General features: G+C 32.7%; 1 protein-coding gene and 1 pseudogene across 3 annotated transcripts; both read left to right on the top strand.

The window, feature by feature from the left end:
- The first annotated feature begins 3,236 nt into the window (after positions 1 to 3,236).
- LOC100817954 (TMV resistance protein N) lies at positions 3,237 to 7,377 on the top strand. 2 transcript variants are annotated; one of them, XM_014768657.2, is made up of 5 exons: positions 3,237 to 3,804; positions 3,991 to 5,104; positions 5,264 to 5,554; positions 5,771 to 6,568; positions 6,663 to 7,377. In XM_014768657.2, the coding sequence occupies exons 1-5, from the start codon at positions 3,332 to 3,334 to the stop codon at positions 7,296 to 7,298; spliced, it is 3,312 nt and encodes a 1,103-aa protein (XP_014624143.1). In that variant the 5' UTR covers positions 3,237 to 3,331; the 3' UTR covers positions 7,299 to 7,377. The 2 variants fall into 2 exon arrangements, with proteins under 2 accessions (XP_014624143.1, XP_040866593.1); XM_041010659.1 differs by lacking the exon at positions 6,663 to 7,377 and having other exon boundaries at positions 3,238 to 3,804; positions 5,264 to 5,567; positions 5,771 to 5,947.
- A 4,932-nt stretch (positions 7,378 to 12,309) lies between these two features.
- LOC100775377 (TMV resistance protein N-like) lies at positions 12,310 to 16,539 on the top strand (annotated as a pseudogene). Its single transcript, NR_164002.1, has 5 exons — positions 12,310 to 12,859; positions 13,056 to 14,162; positions 14,519 to 14,809; positions 14,913 to 15,710; positions 15,806 to 16,539. The product of NR_164002.1 is annotated as a TMV resistance protein N-like (transcript).
- The last annotated feature ends 426 nt before the right edge of the window (positions 16,540 to 16,965 follow it).

Genomic DNA, 16,965 nt, shown 5'->3' with positions numbered 1-16,965 from the left:
ACTAAGAACAGAATTTCCATCAATTCCTACTGCACCCAACTAGTTGTCATTTTATAGCATTAACACCTAAAATTTTCCAAACAATTAAGCATACAAAGTCAGTATTTTCCCCATGGTCTAAAAGAGCATAGTAGAAATATTTCCAAAGAAACAAGACAATTGTGTTTAAGAGCAAAGGTAACGCCATTTACATGAAAGGGTTTGTCAAGAGTTTACCTAACTATATCAAATAATTGTTGGTGGAAGTTTTTTTTTTCCAGTTTTACCTAAAATAATCATGTCCGCGGTTCCATAAGTAAAAATGTTTGTAAGTAGTAATAAGTACGGATCATTTTTTTTTAGTATTTGGTAGAAGATAAATTTTTAATTTTCTGATAATCATAAGATGAAAAACTTAATTTCTCATTTTAGTATACATTTTTTAAAAAATTGCATTCCTAAATAATGTTTTCTAAAAATATTTTTTAATTAGTTTCTCACGAAAATTCTCCAATAACAAAAAGTGAGAATTTTACTTTTTCTTCAAGTTTAATTTTTTTATTATGATAAAAATATCTTGTTATGTTATATTAAATTATATAATGTGATAAATAATTAAAATAATCGATAAAAATATATATAATTCTTTGATTTCTAAAAAAATTATATAATATTTTAAAAATCATCCAAATAAATTTTATTCATTTCTACAAAATATGAGTCCCAAAATTTATGAAAGTATTTCTCTTCTACCAAACATCCCTTAATGTATCATATTATCTTAATTTCTCAGTTCCGTGCTTTCGAGGGAGAAAGTGGACATGGTCATGGAAGATTGACACTAGACGCGGCAAGATGGGCGTCTAGAGATATGTGGTATGATATATATATAAATATATAATATGTAGCCCCGAAATAACTTCACTTGATTTTTATCCCATTCACGAGAGTAGCTAGATTGAAACAACATTGTCCGTTGGCCTAAGTTCAAATAGTCAACCAGAATAAAATGCAGGCTGATCATATCTATTTTTGATTTTGACTATTTACCAAAACCAATCAAATGGAAGTTGTCTAGCTAGTCTATTCTGGCGCCAAATGGCTTACTTCTCACCTTCTGTTGTATTGGAGTAAGTATGAGGTGCAATTCCAAATCTCATAGAAGTGAGAAAAAAAACATATAAAATGAGTAAAAGATTCATAAACCTAATCTTTGAAGTTTTGAATTAAAATGTAGTGTTAAATTTCCTTGTGTGATTCATTGGTATAAATCTTTAGTTCAGTGAAATGGGACCAGGGTTATGATGTTACTGCTCATTTTCTTGACTATTAGCAGATGAGGGATGGTTACAGTGATCAACTCTTTGTTCAGTTACTGGGAAAAGCAGTTTATCAGCTTTGGCAAGACTACAAGGCTAAGTATGGCACCAGTTAAGAGGCTATGAGAGCTTTGCATGTTATTTTTTAAAAATATAAGCGAGTATATATGTCGCAATCTATTTGTATATAGGTTAATTTGTATTAATTCTATGTTTATTCAGCGGAATGGATGTTGTACCTTATTCTGATTTGTAAGCCGTGTGTGTGTGTCAATAATTGAAAATGATGATTCTACTGATGGACAAGTTAAATAAAGAGACGTTTAGAGGATATAAATCATTATAAGCTATTCTATATTTTTGCTGTTGATGTTTTGTTAGCACATATAGAAGATAAAAAAGGTAATATACTCTGTCTTATCCCAGATTGATTTTCTAATATGGAGAAGACCTTGCCATCCCTATTTGGCTCTTTTTTTTTTTTTTTTTTTACTAATTGTATCTTCTTTTCAATAGATTATGTTAATAGACATTATTTATTTACTTTTAAATATTTTATAATAATTTTATTTTTATATTTTTTGTTTCTTTCCACCTTTAATAATTAAATTATTTTCATCAAATAATGTGATTTGTTCAAGCAAAAGTTGACTAGAACTCCTTAAATAAAATCTCAATTTCAAATTTTAATTTATAGATAAAAAAATATAATTAAAATGTCAGTTCTTATTAAAAATGATTAACTAAATTTTTTGACAAAGGTAACTAAAATTATTTTGTACCAACAACTTAATGACATAAAATCTATTTTTAAATAAATTCACAAGTTTTATTTAGACTTTTATAAATATTAATTCTCTCAATATATATTTTTCATACATGTTCAGCCACCTAAATTGAGTTTTTAACACATTTTTATTTTCTCATAAATGTTATCTCAGCCTTTTTTTATTTTTTAAATATTTTATAAGTCATCAATATTTTAAGGTCTACACGTTTGTTTTTCTGCCTTTTAGTCAGAGAAGCAAATGAAACGCGGCTGTTTAATTTAAAATTAAAACGAATATGAATATTATTCCTTTTTTAGGATGGCAATATTCATGCGTAGAAAAGTCGGCTATAATGAGAAAGAAGTTTGAATACAATGAAAGATAAATTGAAAAATATTATTCAGTATATTTTATTTTTGATGACGTAAAGAATACTATTAATATGCATCAAGAAGAGTATCAGGAATGCCTTCTTGCTAAAAAAAAAAAAACAAGCAGTTTGGCAAACCACTTATTCAGTGTATTAATCTTTAAATTTGATTAAAAATTTATTATAAATTGGGAAGTAAAGATAAAAATAAAATATGTAAAATCTAATTTGACCCACCAAAATTAAAATTGCGTTACGAAAATAATAAGTTTCATTGAAAATTACAAAAAAAAGTATATCGTATTTGATATTTTTCATTTTTTTTATTTTTTAATCAATTAATGTCCTAAATTATTGGTTAACATTTTTCATATTTTCACATGATTTTTATTATACAAAATTAACTTCTATTACTTTTCGAAGAAATACATCTGACTTAAAGTAAAACATCTTATGCGTGGGTGTCTTCAGCAAAATTATCAAGATAATTATAAAACTCTTTCAATGAGAAATTTATATATATATATATATATATATATATATATAAATTTTGAAGCTCTTGTGATTAAAAATTATCAGATTACTTATTAGTTAATATATATTTTGATTCTCTAATTAACAATTCCTTTTGGGGCGGGAGAATTAGTAGTACCACCAGTTAATTATTTGAAATACAGTACCCATTATTAAAAATACTTTTATTGTTTATTTGTAATAATTTGATTATAAAAAGTAGGTTTTAAAATGAAAAAAAAGTGAGAGCATCTTTCTTTATAAGAGCTTGGCTTGACTTTTATAACATTTGGTATACTTTCATTTTCATGTTTGTTCAAGTTTGATTCTACACTCCCTCCATATCAACCATTATCATACTAAACTTTTTTCATCAAATAATGGCTGCAACAACACGTTCCCGTGCATCCATCTACGATGTGTTCCTAAACTTCAGAGGGGGAGACACACGCTATGGTTTCACTGGCAATCTGTACAGGGCTCTTTGTGACAAGGGAATTCATACCTTCTTTGACGAAAAGAAGCTTCACAGAGGAGAGGAAATAACACCTGCACTTTTGAAGGCAATTCAAGAGTCCAGGATTGCTATTACTGTGCTTTCTAAAAACTATGCTTCTTCCTCATTTTGTTTAGATGAACTTGTAACCATCCTTCACTGCAAGAGTGAAGGGCTGTTGGTTATACCGGTCTTTTACAACGTAGATCCTTCTGATGTCAGACACCAGAAAGGTAGTTATGGAGTAGAAATGGCTAAGCATCAGAAGAGGTTCAAAGCTAAGAAGGAGAAGCTGCAGAAATGGAGGATCGCTTTGAAACAAGTAGCTGACTTGTGTGGATATCATTTCAAAGATGGGTATACAATCATACTAATATATTTTACTTTATAATTTTTATTGGATTAGGTTTTACTTGTCTATTGATTTAACTAGTAAAATTTAAATAGAAAAGAAATTCTCTTGTTAACCTTGACAATTAATATACATGGATGCAAGCCTTTTTGGCTGACTTCATCAGAACTTTTTTTGTTTGTTTGAAACAGAGATGCATATGAATACAAGTTTATCCAGAGTATTGTTGAGCAGGTTTCTAGGGAGATTAATCGTGCTCCTTTACATGTTGCGGATTATCCAGTTGGTCTAGGGTCACAAGTGATAGAGGTAAGGAAGCTTTTGGATGTTGGATCCCATGATGTTGTCCACATTATAGGGATCCATGGAATGGGCGGGTTAGGAAAAACAACACTTGCTCTGGCAGTTTATAATTTGATTGCTCTCCATTTTGATGAATCCTGTTTTCTTCAAAATGTGAGAGAAGAATCAAATAAACATGGGTTAAAACACCTTCAAAGCATCCTTCTTTCAAAATTACTTGGGGAGAAGGACATCACCTTAACAAGTTGGCAAGAAGGAGCTTCAATGATACAACATAGGCTCCAACGAAAGAAGGTTCTCTTGATTTTAGACGATGTTGATAAGCGCGAGCAATTAAAGGCTATTGTTGGAAGACCTGATTGGTTTGGTCCCGGTAGCAGAGTCATCATTACCACTCGGGACAAACATCTGCTAAAATATCATGAGGTTGAAAGAACCTATGAGGTGAAGGTTTTAAATCAGAGTGCTGCTCTTCAATTGCTTAAGTGGAATGCTTTTAAAAGAGAAAAAATTGATCCAAGTTATGAGGACGTCTTGAATCGTGTAGTAACTTATGCTTCTGGCCTTCCATTGGCTTTGGAAGTCATAGGTTCCAACTTGTTTGGAAAGACTGTAGCAGAATGGGAATCTGCTATGGAACATTATAAAAGAATTCCCAGTGATGAAATCCTAGAGATTCTGAAAGTAAGCTTTGATGCTTTGGGGGAAGAACAAAAGAATGTTTTTCTTGACATTGCTTGTTGCTTCAGAGGGTATAAATGGACAGAGGTTGATGATATACTCCGTGCTCTTTATGGTAACTGCAAGAAGCATCATATTGGGGTGTTGGTTGAAAAATCTCTCATAAAGCTTAACTGTTATGGTACTGATACTGTTGAAATGCACGACTTGATTCAGGACATGGCTAGAGAAATTGAGCGGAAGAGATCACCACAAGAGCCAGGGAAGTGCAAGAGATTATGGTTACCAAAAGATATAATTCAAGTTTTTAAAGACAACACCGTGAGTGAACTCATGAATAGTTGATTTTTGTTTTTTTTTCTATCTCAAAGTTACATTGTAGTTATCTTTTTCTTGATAATTTGTAATTTCTCTAAGCGAGTCAATTGATATTTCACACAAGTTGTATTGTGGTTGATTCGTGCCTTTTTGTATTAACAGGGAACTAGTAAAATTGAAATCATATGCCTGGATTCCTCCATATCTGACAAAGAAGAAACAGTGGAATGGAATGAAAACGCCTTCATGAAGATGGAAAACCTTAAAATACTTATTATTAGAAATGACAAATTTTCCAAAGGTCCCAATTATTTTCCAGAAGGTTTGAGAGTACTGGAATGGCACAGATATCCTTCAAATTGTTTACCATCTAACTTTCATCCGAACAATCTTGTTATATGCAAGTTACCTGACAGTTGTATGACGTCGTTTGAGTTCCATGGCCCATCGAAGGCAAGTTTAAAGAGTATATTTTCCTCATCCCGTGAATTAATAAACTTCGTAGCCCACAGGCTCTTCGCTATGCGAAGGTATGGGGGAGAGATGTTGTACGCAGCCTTACCCTTGCATATGCAAAGAGACTGTTTCCTGAATCCCGTGAATTAATAAAGTCACTTTAAATTTATTCATTTGGTTCTTATTTATTTTATTTTTTTTTTTCCTTTGCAGAAGTTCGGGCATCTAACAGTTTTGAAGTTTGACAACTGCAAATTTTTAACACAGATACCTGATGTATCTGATCTCCCAAATTTGAGGGAACTTTCATTTGAAGAGTGTGAGAGTTTAGTTGCAGTTGATGACTCAATTGGTTTTCTGAATAAACTTAAAAAATTGAGTGCGTATGGTTGCAGCAAGCTTAAGAGTTTTCCGCCTCTCAACTTGACCTCTCTTCAAACACTTGAACTTTCTCAATGTTCCAGTCTTGAATATTTTCCAGAAATAATAGGAGAGATGGAAAACATAAAGCATCTTTTTTTGTATGGCCTTCCCATAAAAGAATTGTCATTTTCATTTCAAAATCTTATTGGACTCCGTTGGTTAACCCTGAGGAGCTGTGGAATTGTTAAGTTACCATGTAGCTTAGCGATGATGCCCGAACTGTTTGAATTCCATATGGAATATTGCAACAGGTGGCAATGGGTAGAATCGGAAGAAGGTGAAAAAAAAGTGGGCTCAATACCATCTTCAAAGGCACATCGGTTTTCGGCCAAGGATTGCAATCTATGTGATGATTTTTTTTTAACAGGTTTCAAGACCTTTGCTCGTGTAGGACATTTAAATCTGTCGGGGAATAATTTCACAATCCTTCCTGAATTCTTCAAAGAATTGCAATTATTAAGATCACTTATGGTGAGTGATTGCGAGCATCTTCAGGAAATTAGAGGTCTTCCACCAAACTTAGAGTATTTCGATGCAAGAAACTGTGCATCCTTGACTTCCTCGAGTAAAAACATGCTTTTAAATCAGGTATTGTCTTTTTTGTTACTGTACAGGATTTGATGATGCATAGTGCACCTAATGTTGTTAAACTTATGATTTCTTTATGAATGATGACTAACAGAAACTGCATGAGGCTGGAGGAACCAATTTTATGTTTACAGGAACAAGTATACCAGAGTGGTTCGATCAGCAAAGCAGTGGACCTTCAAGTTCTTTCTGGTTTCGTAATAAATTCCCTGCCAAACTTCTTTGTCTTCTTATTGCACCTGTGTCTACTGGGATTGTTGTCCTTAATCCAAAGGTGTTCATCAATGGCAAATTTCAAGAAATTCGGCCCTATTTTGGAAGACACGAGATAAAAAGTAGGTTGAACTTGGATCATACATATATCTTTGATCTCCAAGCGTCTGCTTTCATAAATAATAATCGGTTTGAAGAAATGGCTAGGGAAAAGGAATGGAACCATGTGGAGGTTAGATATCAAAGTGTGTTAGCCTATGAAAAAGAAAAGAGAGAAGAAGGTGTCTTAGACTTAGAGAGCTCAATCATTAAGGCAAGTGGAATCCATATATTCAAAGAAAGCAGTATGGAGGAAGATATTCGATTTGATGATCCTTATCTCAGCAGTTCTGCATCAGAAAGCCCATCGTTGCTACAAACCATAGCCTTTGGGAAACGCAATTCCATAGCTTTTTTCTTATTTTTTTCATGTTTTTTATTTTATTATTTTGGTTTCAGTTGTCAAAAATTCACTTAACCCAACTGACCGGTGTTTACCCTATCTTCGTCATGTACTTTTGACTCATTTATATTCATCTTTCACGACTTTATGCATTTTCTATATATAACCTTTCAAGTTTTATCTTGCTGTATATTTTTATAGTTAGATTTCAAAATTACATAAACCAACAGATATCTTATATATACATTGTAATTAAAAGAAAGTAAAAAAAAATTGTTTAATATACTTTTTGTTTAGTTTTAGATTTTCCCTTACAAGTTCTACTATAAAACAATATAATAATATATTTGTATATTTATTTAATAATATATTTCAATTTTAGTCCAAAAATTCTAAATGTTGTGTGACTTAAAAATATAAGCATAGCTTCATGGATTAAATGACAATAAGTATTAAGTTTAGGAACTAAAGTGATACGGTAAGGAGATTTCTTCTTTCCTTCATTTTATTACTTTTAGGAATTAAATTAACATTGTTTTACACTTTCATATAGGAAATTGGTTATTTACCCATTTTAAATATTTCAGTCAATACAAATTTAGATCTTTCACTTTTTTGCTTTTGCAGGTTCAACTTTTACCCTTCTAATTGCTATGATGATCAGGTTCCTGCTGGTTATGCTAAATAATTTGATCAGGAACCAGAAAAACTTCAATTAGTTAAATTTTGAAAGTGTACTTCTTAGGATTTAGCTGGCATACTCCTATATGATCTATATCAACTGTTCATAGCAGTTGAGAAAGTTAAATTTTGCATACTTGTAAGCAGAATGCCTACCTAGGATTCTTATTGAGTTTGAGTTGGGCATATAAATAGATTTCTGTTTACTTCTACTTCTATATGCCTCTCTAAATTAATTAAATCAAGTATATATAATAAATTACACCAATATATATTTTTTGAGATTTCGTGAAATTGCACAAGTCTTTCTTGTTTTTTTAACATTTACAACTACTTTCTTTATAAGCGAACACAGTGTAATGTTCTTCAAACAATTAAGGTGGATTAGTATAATGTATAAAAGGTATCGGAATAATGTTTTCGAAATAATTAAGGGGTTAGTGTAGGGGTAAAAAAAGTATGAAAAGTTTGTGAAATTTCACAAAATCTCAAGAATAACTAGTGTAATTTATTGGATCAAATATCTTTAAGCTAGATAATGTCTTCTTCATTTTCTGCATAAGGATTGTCTTAGGATGGCTGATAGCTTGTTGTTTTTAAATTTATGAATGGAAATTAAAAACGTGGCATAAATAAGGATAGGAAGTAGCCAAAGAAATAAATTGATAATTGTTATTCAAGAGTACCAAATGTATTGAAAAGTAGATGAAAAGTGGCAATGTAACTCTAATTAGTATTATGGTTTCTTGCGTGAGATTTGTATATAATTGATTTTGTGTGAGTTTTATACGGTGGAGGCTTCATTTTGATGATTGATATTATTATCATTTGGATTTTCAGGTTTAAGGAAGCAAGATTTGGAAGTGCATGCTGAAGAGCTTGTTTAGCGATTAGCTAAGCGAGCCTAATCTGTTTAGCGAGGAAGCCAACTCACCCAGTGAGAGAAAACTCTTAGAGAATGTAAATTCAAAGAGCATTGTGCTTAGCTGCAGCCAGCTTGCCCAGTAACTGCCTTTGTCGTTTCTCGTGCTTAGCGCATCCACATCCGCTAAGCACCCAGTCACGAACTCTCACTCAGCGAGACATGCTCGCTAAACGCACATTCATAATTTGAGAAGCCCAAAAGCCTTTAAAGCTGGAAGAGAGGGGGAAGCCAAACAACACATGCAGCGTGGGTGAGACGAAAACAGAGCACCAAGGCTGAAGGAAGAAAAGCAAGCGGCTTTCTCCATATCTTTACTTCACCATTCCATTTCTACCTTATTTTTAGCCTTGTACTGAGCTCTCCATGCTAATGAAGGGCTAAACACTTCATTGTTGGAGAGTTTTTCACTCAACACTCTTGATGCAAAAACTCTAACTATCTATTTAATATTATTTGCTAGTGTTATCTACTTCTATCTGTGGTTGTCTTTAATATTTGTGGCTTGATTATCCATTTATATGCTTTGTTAGGATTGAAGTGTTGGGAAATTCTTTTAGTCCTTAGAACTTGGTAGAACATCTAGAAGTCTTCATTTCTAAGAATAGTGTGAACTAATCTAGTATAATTTGCATCTAATTTGTAATGTGGCCCACTTAGACGGAATTCATTGAGGAATCAAGAATGAAATTAGGAGGATTAGGCTCTTTTATGTGAGAGATCACAGTTAAAGTAAATTTGACGGTGCAAAGAACATTAGGATAATGATAAATAGAGAAAAACTTCATTAATCACGTCAAGAGAGAGTTCAGCAGAATCCTCCCCAACATATTCAACTTGGTATTGGTTTCGTCTCTAAACTCAACATTTATTTGTAGCATTTGTTCTTAAGTTAAGAAAAATTATTATAATTTACTTAATGGCATGAATGAGCTACTTAATTTCACTTTACTCTTTTTTTAGGTATGTGTTCTTTCTCATAATGTAATTCATTTCATGTAGTTTTTTTTTTTTTAAACAATCAAAGTGAACCAACTATTATTTCGTTGTTTCATTTCACAAGTATACACAAGTTTTCTTTTAAGAAAATGAACGATACTAAATAATATGTTGCTATTATCTATCTATCTAAATGATTCAATCTTGTTCAATTATGACAAAATTTATATCAAAAGCTGGCAAAAGAAATATACATCAACGAAAATGACGGAGAGCTGGCAAAAGAAATATACATCAACGAAAATTATTCTCTTACAAATTTAAGGTGAAGAATGGATATCACGTTACTTTCAAGTTTAGAAACATATACATGAGCATTGATCAGCCAACAGAATTAAAAGAAAATCAGCACTCTTACAGGGGAATAAAACAGATATATAAGCACGAACTGATAACTGCTAAATAATTGTATTTTGATGATAGAAAATAAGGCAAAATTGTCTTTAAAAATAATTATTTAGCAGTTATTTGCGCTTAAATATTAAAGAATTGATGTTTTGTTGAATTTTGGCTGCAGATATAAAAACTGAAGGTATAACAAGCAAAAAGGCTAGAAAAATTGAAGAAAAGAAGAAAATCTGAAGCAGGCCCAGTCCAATACGTGCGCTGAGCGCGCGTTACGCGCTAAGCCCATGATCCAACAGAAGCGCGCGCTAAGCCTGCAACACGCGTGCTAAGCCCGCGATCTAACAGAAGCGTGCGCTAAGCCTGAAACATGCGCGCTAAGCGCGCGATCTACACGCGCTGAGCGTGGGGGTGTCGCGCTGAGCGCGCCTACGAAGGCCCAAAGCCCACTTCAGCAGCTATAAATAGAGAGCCAGTCCAAGGGATAGAACACACCACGACAGAACCCCCTCTCCTAGGGGTTTCATTTACTCCTTTTCTTTCCCCCCTCTTCTACTTGTAAAGCCCTCGGCCATGAGTGGCTAAACCCTTAGTTAGGGCCTGGCAGGCCTAGAAGCCAAAGTGATGTATGATGTACTCTTCACTATTTATCAATGCAATACTAGGTTTTTCTTTCCTATTTTCTTTTATATTTTTATCTTGCATACTCATCTTTATATTCTGTTAGGGGTTAGATGCTCAGGGGAGAGGGTAACTTCTAAATAAGATTTAAAGAAGATATGCATGCATTAGTTTTAGGGGTTAGACGCTCGGGAGAGGATAACTTCTAATAGAACAAGAAGAAAAGATATCATAATAAAATCATTGCTAGGCATAGAGTGATTGCATTATGCCCATGCGTCAAAGCAAACATCTAGAATTAGAACTTCATGCATTTTATCTATTGAGTCTTTGCAAAGGCATTTGGGGGATAGATAGGTAAAATAGACTTGTCATTGTGAGGCATCAGGGGCAAGTAAATGAATAGATGTGGGTGGGATAAAATCACCTGAATTGGTAAAGAAAAAATCATAAACTCATACATCCTAGGCAGACAAGGCAAGTCAGTTCCTAATATTATTTTATCTAAATCTTTTATCTTTTATCTTTTTCTTTATCTTTTAATTTTATCTTTAATTCTTTCATCTCCTAATTTTATCTTTAAATCTTTTATCTTTTCTTTACCTTATCTTCTATCTTTTTTTTAAATTCTTATCTCTTGCTTTTAAGTTGGATTTGCATTAATCTAAGTACAAACAAAGTCCCTGTGGATTCGACACTCGGACTTCCGAGTACTTTACTACTTGTGACGATTTGGTACACTTGCCAACGAGTCTCAACACGAACCACCAGAAATTTACTGCAATGAAACACACTTTTTAACTTTTCATTCTTGCAAAAGACCACAAGAAATGTGTGAGGAAAAATGATCTAGTTTCTACAAAATGTGGTAAATAGAATCAACTATGAGAGATAAATAATTCCATATAATCATGCCAGAGTTTCAGTGTGGTTTGTTATGTGAAACAAAAAATTCAGTAGTTACTGAAAAATACTTGAAAATATATTAAGGATGTCAACAGTACATTGGGAAGGGAAGAAAATGATGAGTGATTGATGATTTTGGATAATTTTTATAAAAAAATACGGATATAAATTTCTTGTAAAATAATTTACTCACATTATTTTTATTATACAAAATTAACTTCTATTACTTTTCGAACAAATACATCTGACTTAAAGTAAAACATCTTATGTGTGGGTGTTTTCAGCAAAATTATCAAGGTAATTATAAAACTCTTTCAATGAGAAATTTATATATATAAAAGACAAATTTTAAAGCTCTTGTGATTAAAAATTATCAGATTACTTATTAGTTAATATATATTTTGATTCTCTAATTAACAATTCTTTTTGGGGCGGGAGAATTAGTAGTACCACCAGTTAATTATTTGAAATACAGTACCCATTATTAAAAATACTTTTATTGTTTATTTGTAATAATTTGATTATAAAAAGTAGGTTTTAAAATGAAAAAAGTGAGAGCATCTTTCTTTACAAGAGCTTGCCTTGACTTTTATAACATTTGGTATACTTTCATTTTCATATTTGTTCAAGTTTGATTCTACACTCCCACCATATCAACCATAATCATACTAAACTTTTTTCTTCTAATAATGGCTGCAACAACATGTTCCCGTGCATCCATCTACGATGTGTTCCTCAACTTCAGAGGGGAAGACACACGCCATGGTTTCACTGGCAATCTATACAGGGCTCTTTGTGACAAGGGAATTCATACCTTCTTTGACGAAAAGAAGCTTCACAGCGGAGAGGAAATAACACCTGCACTTTTGAAGGCAATTCAAGAGTCCAGGATTGCTATCACTGTGCTTTCTGAAAACTATGCTTCTTCCTCATTTTGTTTAGATGAACTTGTAACCATCCTTCACTGCAAGAGGAAAGGGCTGTTGGTTATACCGGTCTTTTACAACGTAGATCCTTCTGATGTCAGACACCAGAAAGGTAGTTATGAAGAAGAAATGGCTAAGCATCAGAAGAGGTTCAAAGCTAGGAAGGAGAAGCTGCAGAAATGGAGGATCGCTTTGAAACAAGTAGCTGACTTGTGTGGCTATCATTTCAAAGATGGGTATACAATCATAGTAATATATTTTACTTTATGGTTTTTATTGGATTAGGTTTTACTTGTCGATTGATTTAACTAGTAAAATTTAAATAGAAAAGAAATGCTCTTGTTAACCTTGACAATTAATGTACCTATCAAGACATGGATGCAAGGCTTTTAGGCTGACTTCATCAGAACTTATTTTGTTTGTTTGAAACAGAGATGCATATGAATACAAGTTTATCCAGAGTATTTTGAGCAGGTTTCTAGGGAGATTAATCGTGCTCCTTTACATGTTGCGGATTATCCAGTTGGTCTAGGGTCACAAGTGATAGAGGTAAGGAAGCTTTTGGATGTTGGATCCCATGATGTTGTCCACATCATAGGGATCCATGGAATGGGCGGGTTAGGAAAAACAACACTTGCTCTGGCAGTTTATAATTTGATTGCTCTCCATTTTGATGAATCCTGTTTTCTTCAAAATGTGAGAGAAGAATCAAATAAACATGGGTTAAAACACCTTCAAAGCATCCTTCTTTCAAAATTACTTGGGGAGAAGGACATCACCTTAACAAGTTGGCAAGAAGGAGCTTCAATGATACAACATAGGCTCCAACGAAAGAAGGTTCTCTTGATTTTAGATGATGTTGATAAGCGCGAGCAATTAAAGGCTATTGTTGGAAGACCTGATTGGTTTGGTCCCTGTAGCAGAGTCATCATTACCACTCGGGACAAACATCTGCTAAAATATCATGAGGTTGAAAGAACCTATGAGGTGAAGGTTTTAAATCAGAGTGCTGCTCTTCAATTGCTTACGTGGAATGCTTTTAAAAGAGAAAAAATTGATCCAAGTTATGAGGATGTCTTGAATCGTGTAGTAACTTATGCTTCTGGCCTTCCATTGGCTTTGGAAGTTATAGGTTCCAACTTGTTTGAAAAAACTGTAGCTGAATGGGAATCTGCTATGGAACATTATAAAAGAATTCCCAGTGATGAAATCCAAGAGATTCTAAAAGTAAGCTTTGATGCTTTGGGGGAAGAACAAAAGAATGTTTTTCTTGGCATTGCTTGTTGATTCAAAGGGTATAAATGGACAGAGGTTGATGATATACTCCGTGACCTTTATGGTAACTGCACCAAACATCATATTGGGGTGTTGGTTGAAAAATCTCTCGTAAAGGTTAGCTGCTGTGATACTGTTGAAATGCACGACATGATCCAGGACATGGGTAGAGAAATTGAGCGGCAGAGATCACCAGAAGAGCCAGGGAAGTGCAAGAGATTATTGTTACCAAAAGATATCATTCAAGTTTTAAAAGACAACACGGTGAGTGAGCTCATGAATAGTTGAAATTTTTTTTGCCTATCTCATATTTACATCATAGTTAACTTTTTCTTGATAATTTGTAAATTTCTCTAAGTGAGTCAATTGATATTTCATACAAGTTGGATCACCAGAAGAGCCAGGGAAGTGCAAGAGATTATTGTTACCAAAAGATATCATTCAAGTTTTAAAAGACAACACGGTGAGTGAGCTCATGAATAGTTGAAATTTTTTTTGCCTATCTCATATTTACATCATAGTTAACTTTTTCTTGATAATTTGTAAATTTCTCTAAGTGAGTCAATTGATATTTCATACAAGTTGTATTGTGGTTGATTCGTGCCTTTTTGCATTAACAGGGGACTAGTAAAATTGAAATCATATGTCTGGATTTCTCCATATCTGACAAAGAAGAAACAGTGGAATGGAATGAAAACGCCTTCATGAAGATGAAAAACCTTAAAATACTTATTATTAGAAATTGCAAATTTTCCAAAGGTCCCAATTATTTTCCAGAAGGTTTAAGAGTACTGGAATGGCACAGATATCCTTCAAATTGTTTACCATCTAACTTTGATCCTATCAACCTTGTTATATGCAAGTTACCTGACAGCTCCATTACGTCATTTGAGTTCCATGGCTCATCCAAGGCAAGTTTAAAGAGTATATTTTCCTTATCCCGTGAATTCATAAATTCACTTTAAATTTATTCATATGGTTCTTCTTTCTTTCTTTTTTTTTTTGTCTTTGCAGAAGCTCGGGCATCTAACAGTTTTAAATTTTGACCAGTGCGAATTTTTAACAAAGATACCTGATGTATCTGATCTCCCAAATTTGAAGGAACTTTCATTTAATTGGTGTGAGAGTTTAGTTGCAGTTGATGACTCAATTGGTTTTCTGAATAAACTTAAAAAATTGAGTGCTTATGGTTGCAGGAAGCTTACGAGTTTTCCGCCTCTCAACTTGACCTCTCTTGAAACACTTGCACTTTCTCACTGTTCCAGTCTTGAGTATTTTCCAGAAATATTAGGAGAGATGGAAAATATAAAGCATCTTTTTTTGTATGGCCTTCACATAAAAGAATTGCCGTTTTCATTTCAAAATCTTATTGGACTCCCATGGTTAACCCTGGGGAGCTGTGGAATTGTTAAGTTACCATGTAGCTTAGCCATGATGCCCGAACTGTCTGGAATCGATATTTATAATTGCAACAGGTGGCAATGGGTAGAATCCGAAGAAGGTGAAAAAAAAGTGGGCCCAATACCGTCTTCAAAGGCACATTCGTTTTCTGCCATGAATTGCAATCTATGTGATGATTTTTTTTTAGCAGGTTTCAAGAGGTTTGCTCATGTAAGATATTTAAATCTATCCGGGAATAATTTCACAATCCTTCCTGAATTCTTCAAAGAATTGCAGTTTTTAATAAGTGTTGACATGAGTCATTGCGAGCATCTTCAGGAAATTAGAGGGCTTCCACCAAACTTAAAGTATCTCGATGCAAGTAACTGTGCATCCTTGACTTCCTCGAGTAAAAACATGCTTTTAAATCAGGTATTGTCTTTTTTATAATGTATATGATTTGATGATGTATAGTGCACTTAATATTGTTAAACTTATGAATTCTGTATGAATTATATGACTAACAGAAACTGCATGAGGCTGGAGGAACCTGTTTTATGTTTCCAGGAAGAAGAATACCAGAGTGGTTCAATCAGCAAAGCAGTGGACATTCAAGTTCTTTCTGGTTTCGTAATAAATTCCCTGCCAAACTTCTTTGTCTTCTTATTGCACCTGTGTCTACTGGGATTGGTGTCCTTAATCCAAAGGTGTTCATCAATGGAAAAATTCTAAAATTTCCGCTCTATTATGGAAGTAAGAAGATAGGAAGTATGTTGAAATTGGATCATACATATATCTTTGATCTCCAAGATTTACGTTTCAAAAATAATAATCTGTTTGAAGAAGTGGCTTGGGGAAAGGAATGGAACCATGTGGAGGTTAGATATCAAAGTGTATTATCGTTTGAAAAAGAAAAAAGAAAAGAAGGTGTGTTAGACTTAGAGAGCTCAGTCATTAAAACAACTGGAATCCATATATTCAAAGAAGAAAGCAGTATGGAGGAAAATATTCGATTTGATGATCCTTATCTCAGAAGTTCTGCATCAGAAAACCCCTCCTTCCTACAAACCATAGTTCTGTGGACACGCAAGTTTTCCATAGCTTTTTTCTTGTTTTTTTCATGTTTTTTATTTTATTATTTTGGTTTCAGTTATCAAAAATTGACTTAACCCAACTGCTGTTCGCCCTATCTTCATCATGTACTTTTGACTCATTTATATTCATCTTTCACGACTATATGTATTTTCTATATATAACCTTTTCTATATGCAACCTTTCAAGTTTAACTTTCTATATATTTTTATAGTCAGATTTCAAAACTACATAAACCAACAGATATCAAAATTGTGTTTAGTTTTAGTAAGTAAAAAATATATCTATCTTATATATACACTGTAATTAAAAGAAAGTAAAAAAATTATTTAATATGCTTTTTGTTTAGTTTTAGATTTTCCCTTACAAGTTCTACTATAAAACAATATAAAAATATATTTGTAATTTTTTTGTATACTTATTTAATAATATATTACAATTTTTTTTATACTACTAATATTAGTATATGTGATCTAAAAGTACATTTGAAAATTTTAATTTTGATAAAAAATATGAATAGTAATTAATTAATTTATGTTTGTATTTTTATTGACAATATATTTCAGTCATATAAACAGAACATAAAACTTTTAGT

The sequence above is a fragment of the Glycine max genome, chromosome 16 (genome assembly GCF_000004515.6).
Source record: "Glycine max cultivar Williams 82 chromosome 16, Glycine_max_v4.0, whole genome shotgun sequence".
NCBI classification, from domain to species: Eukaryota; Viridiplantae; Streptophyta; class Magnoliopsida; order Fabales; family Fabaceae; genus Glycine; species Glycine max.
Note: the sequence above shows the minus strand (reverse complement) of the source record. Positions and strands in the feature narration are given on the sequence as shown.